The sequence below is a fragment of the Tupaia chinensis genome, unplaced genomic scaffold (genome assembly GCF_000334495.1).
Source record: "Tupaia chinensis unplaced genomic scaffold, TupChi_1.0 Scaffold143624_1, whole genome shotgun sequence".
NCBI lineage: Eukaryota > Metazoa > Chordata > Mammalia > Scandentia > Tupaiidae > Tupaia > Tupaia belangeri.
The window spans coordinates 586933-591412 of NW_006203472.1; the positions used below are offsets into that span (position 1 = coordinate 586933).

The 4480-nt window shown below is 66.5% G+C and overlaps 1 protein-coding gene across 2 annotated transcripts in view; it reads left to right on the top strand.

Moving 5' to 3' along the window:
• Positions 1–815: 815 nt before the first annotated feature.
• The window catches only part of GATD1 (glutamine amidotransferase class 1 domain containing 1), a gene marked incomplete at its 5' end in the record, with an annotated part of 6317 nt that continues 2652 nt past the window's right edge, over positions 816–4480 (top strand). The window contains 6 exon segments of one of the 2 annotated variants that reach the window (XR_003547177.1): positions 816–892; positions 1633–1738; positions 2099–2206; positions 3157–3251; positions 4006–4121; positions 4271–4382. Coding sequence is in view for 1 of the 2 variants with exons in the window: in XM_006164425.3 (XP_006164487.2) it covers positions 816–892; positions 1633–1738; positions 2099–2206; positions 3157–3251; positions 4028–4121; positions 4271–4382 (592 nt within the window). 2 annotated transcript variants of the gene reach the window in all.

Consider the following 4480-nt stretch of genomic DNA (forward strand, 5'->3'; position numbering starts at 1 on the left):
GGTGTGGGCGCAGCAGGGGAGGGCAGTGGGAGTCCCGAGGAGCTGAGCCCTGTGCCGGTGTGAGGTGGACGGCACACGCCCCCCTTTCTGAGCACATGGGTCATTAGCAGGATGGAGCCTCGGCCTGGCGCACTGGGGCCAGACCTGGACTCAGCACCGATCCCCTGGCGCCAGTCCGTCGCAGCCTCCATCTGGGCCGGAGATGCGGGCTGCAGGGACTGTCGGGCGGGCTGCGGGGAAGGCCGAAGGCAGCGGTCCTGGGCTCACAGGGCAGTGTCTCCTGGCTCGGATCTGCTGGGTGTCCAGGCAGGTGCTCAGTGCATGGGGGGTGCACCTGAGTCCCAGGATCTGACCTGCGCCTGAGGTCCCAGTGGAGGTGGGGTCGGGGTGGAACAGGGGTCTTCCACTTGAAGACTGGCTTTCCAGGCAAGATCAGGGGAGAAGGAAGCGAGCTGCAGGGGCCCTGAGGGTGCCCCAGACTAAGGCCTCTAGTGGCTGTGTGTGGGGGGTGCGGGGTGTGGCCTGGAGGGCTGAGGTGGGGAGAGGTCAGGCGAGAGATGCAGGTCCCTGGCCTGCCTGTGGGGCCGTCTGGAGCCAGGTTGGCCATGCTTCTCTGACCTGCACCCTCTGACCCTCAAGTTTTGGGCCTGAGCTGGGGTACTGTGCCCCAGGACTTTCAGAGGTGGCTCCCAGGGTGGCAAGGAGGGGTTGCTTTTCCTGGTGGCGCTGGGACCAGGAGAGGCAGCCTCCTGCCTGGGGATTGGGCTGGCATGAGCGCTCTCGCACGTGCACCCACCAGGACCCTCCCCCTGCAGGTGTGTCGGCCCAGTCCTTCCTCCACTGCTTCACCTTGGCCAGCACCGCCTTCAACCTGCAGGTGGCCACCCCTGGGGTAAGTCCAGCCACCCCCTCTTGTCGTAGGGTCCCCGTCCCTCCAAGGACAAGATCAAGAGAGTGCTGTTTTCTCCTGGGGCGCCCCCGCCAGCTGCCCCAAGGAACTTGCTTGGGATGAGGGTGCGTGACCACACTTGGTGGCACCCTCAGGTCCCGGTCCCCAGCTCCCGGACTCTGACCCCACCTGTGGCGAGGGAGACCCCTTGTTGTGGGTTCACCCTCTACGTCTGCAAAAAGGAGCTGAGGCTGGCCCCAGGGCAGGGGTGCACTGGAGGATTTCTCCTTCCCCTGGGAGGAGTTCTCAGTCCTCTAACCACGGGACTGGGGTGTCAGGTGCAGGTGGTGACAGCAGGAACGCCCCATGTGTCTAACTTTCACATCTCCAAGTCACCATTGAGGTGTGGGGCCATTGCCGCATGTCTGGGCTGGAGGCTGAGAACTGGGACAGAGCAGGCGGGTGGCAGAGCCTGTGGTGAGTCCCTGCGTTACCCCTCGGACGTGGAACTGCACCAGGCCACTGTGTTCAGGCCTTCGGTCCGTTGGTCATATTTTGGCAATGGTCTTTGTGGCTGGCCTTGCCGCGTGGCTGCAGCCTGGTATTCAGAGTGCCCAGGGAAACTGGCTCCTGTCAGTGCCCCTGTGCTGAGAGCCACTGTCAGGCCATGGCCCCTCAGCGTGTCCAGCTCCCTGGGGCTGGCGGGAACGTCCCTGGCCCTGACTCTGGCTCTGCTCCTGCAGGGGAAGGCCATAGACTTTGTGGATATAACCGAAAGCAATGCACGCTGGGTGCAAGACTTCCGCCTTAAGGCCTATGCCAGCCCTGCCAAGCTCGAGTCCATCGATGGTGAGCCGGGACCCACTCCCTGCTGGGAGGGCACACTGTTCCCCCACCGGTGGGAGCCTGAGGCCCCGGGAGGCTCAGATGTCCCGCCTGAATTGGAGTTTCCCCCGGGCTTGCCGAAGGGTGTGGTCGTCTGGGGCAGCACCCACGTCCTGGGCACAGGTCCTGAGTTTGCTCCTCTGGAGATCTGTGACAGGGTGGCGTGTGCAGCCTCAGGAGCCACAGCTCATGTAGGGAAGTGACTTGGGATGCCATCTGGCCAGCATGAGCCGGAGGGAGCCCCCTGGAGCCCTGGCCGGTCCCTCTGCAGGGGGCCTGGCCCTGTGAGTGACGTGTGGCCGCCGGCCTGCGCTTTCCCCACAGGTGCCCGGTACCATGCCCTCCTGGTGCCCAGCTGCCCTGGGGCCCTGACCGACCTGGCCAACAGCGGGTCGCTGGCCCGGATTCTGCAGCACTTCCACGCCGAGCACAGTAGGTGGCTGGGGCACGAGTCGGGAAGAGTAGGCCTGCTGCCCGGGTGGGGAGAGGGTTTCTGGGTAGACCGTGGTGTGGCCCTGTGTGGGAGACCGTGGCCGCAGGGTCCTGAGCTGGGAACCCAGGTTTAATGAGCAGGCAGCAGGCGTGGAGGGCTGGAGAGCCAGGTGTGTGAGTAGACGGGCTTCTGTGCGCATGCTCGCCCATGCAAACACAGTAGTGACCATGCACGCAGACACGTGCTCCTCCGGGCACTGCCCTGGGGCCTCTGTGCCATGGCCTCCCCGGTCCGTCTGCTGAGTGAGGCAGGACGCTGGCCTAGGTCCTGGTGGGAAGGTCAGTGTCCTGGCATGGGCTCGGGGTTTGATGCCAATGGGGTGGCTGGGAAGGTGACCACTCGGGGGAAAGCCTGGCTCGCTGCTGGGCCGGGCTGAGCCGTGTGCTGGCCACGGTGGGGTGCTCAGCCCAGGCAGCAGGCACAGCCCAGGGCCCCACACGGTGCCCCATAGGTGGGAGGGCCACAGTCCCCAGTGCAGCCCGCACAGGCGGCCATTGTCCTGGCCTCACATTGTCCCCACTGCGGCTGTGGGAACGCACTGGAGCCAGGCAGTGTTCGGGGAGGAGCCAGGGTGGCCCCGTGCAGGGTGCCAGCATTTCCTGGGCACCTCCCACCCTGCCTGGGGCTCCCTGCTGCAGCCAGAGGTGGCTGTTCCCACAGAGTCTGCTGCAGCAGAGGGCAGGTATGGGCAGGGGGCTAGGTCCAGGAGCCCAGGCTGCCCTGGGACTGCCGAGCACGTTTCTGGGCACCCCGCCCTGAAGAGGTTTGGGCTTGAAACCCCAGCGTGGCCCTGAAACAGCAGCTCGGGGTAGTGCGGGACCTCTGAGCGGGCTGCGGGCCTGCGTGGTGGGCAGGCCAGGCCAGGCCCACCTTGCTGTGCTGTTTTCAGAGCCCATTTGTGCCGTCGGCCACGGCGTTGCCGCCCTGTGCTGTGCCACCAACGAGGACGGTTCCTGGGTGTTCCACGGCTGCAGCCTGACAGGGGTGAGTGCCTCATCTAGGGCGGGTTTCTGCTGCTGTCGAGGTTGCCACCAGCGCCCCCTGTCCCCACATTGCTTAGAGTGCCGTTGCGTGTGGCTGGGGCAGTTGGGGCAGGAGCACAGGGCAGGGGCCCGTAGGGGTGGCAGAACAGCCTGTGCTGGTCAGGTGATAAAGGCCCGCAGGGTGGGTCCTTGAGACACAGGACACATTGAAGCCCTGAGACCCAAAGGCAGCCAAGAGCAGGCTGTGGGGAAGGGGACAGCTGGTGTGGCAGGCCTGAGGGAGAGAGAGGTGGCACGAGGCCAGCGCTGGGGCTGCTTGGGGACGCTGGCCCTTACAGGAAGTAAAAGGGGCCTGGTCTCCCTTCCCCCGAGCTCAGGTGTCACCTTCCCTGCTAAGGGGCTTCTCCGTGGGCGCTTGGTGCTGCCTCTGAGGAGACACCAAGCCCACTGTCCCAGGCCTGCCGTGGGAGGCTGTGGCGTGACCCTGTGTGAGTCTCCTAGTCCTCTGCCCACCGCCCCCGGGGACTCAGCCTGCCTCTCCCTGCGTAGCCTGTGCCTCCATGCTGGGAGCGTCCCCCACCCACAGAAGCCTTGTCACTCCAGGGGGCCCCATAGGGCCGCTGCCTCCCACCCAGCCCAGCCACACAGGGTAGGTGAGGCTCCCTGTCTGATGTGACGTGGCCTCGGGCAGGGGTGGGTGCAGGGCGGGGATGCCAGCTCAGGTCACCTCCCCCCTGCAACAACCGTCCCCACAGCCCAGCGGCTCTCCCCCCACAGCCCTCCGTGTACGAGCTCGTCAGGGCTCCCGGCTTCGCCCGCCTGCCGCTCGTGGTGGAGGACTTCGTGAAGGACTCGGGGGCCAGCTTTAGTGGTGAGCCCCGCGGGCACCCCTTGCTCCTGGGAGACTGGTGGGGGCAGCCTGCTGCAGCAGGGCAGGGTGGGGGAGCCCAAATCCGGGGCCCCTCGGAGCTGGTGGGGTAGGTGCGGGGCGTGACCTGCGCCTGTGTCCGTGGTCCTCAGCCAGCGAGCCTGACGCCGTGCACGTCGTGCTGGACCGCCACCTGGTCACGGGCCAGAACGCCAACTCCACCGTCCCTGCCGTACAAAACCTGCTCTTCCTCTGCGGCGGCCGGTGAGGGCGCTGGGGCTGGGGCTGGGGCTGGCGTGGCGGGGGCAGAGAGGCCTGCCTGGTGGCCAGCCCTTTGATGGGCTACGTGGTCAGCCGTGCAG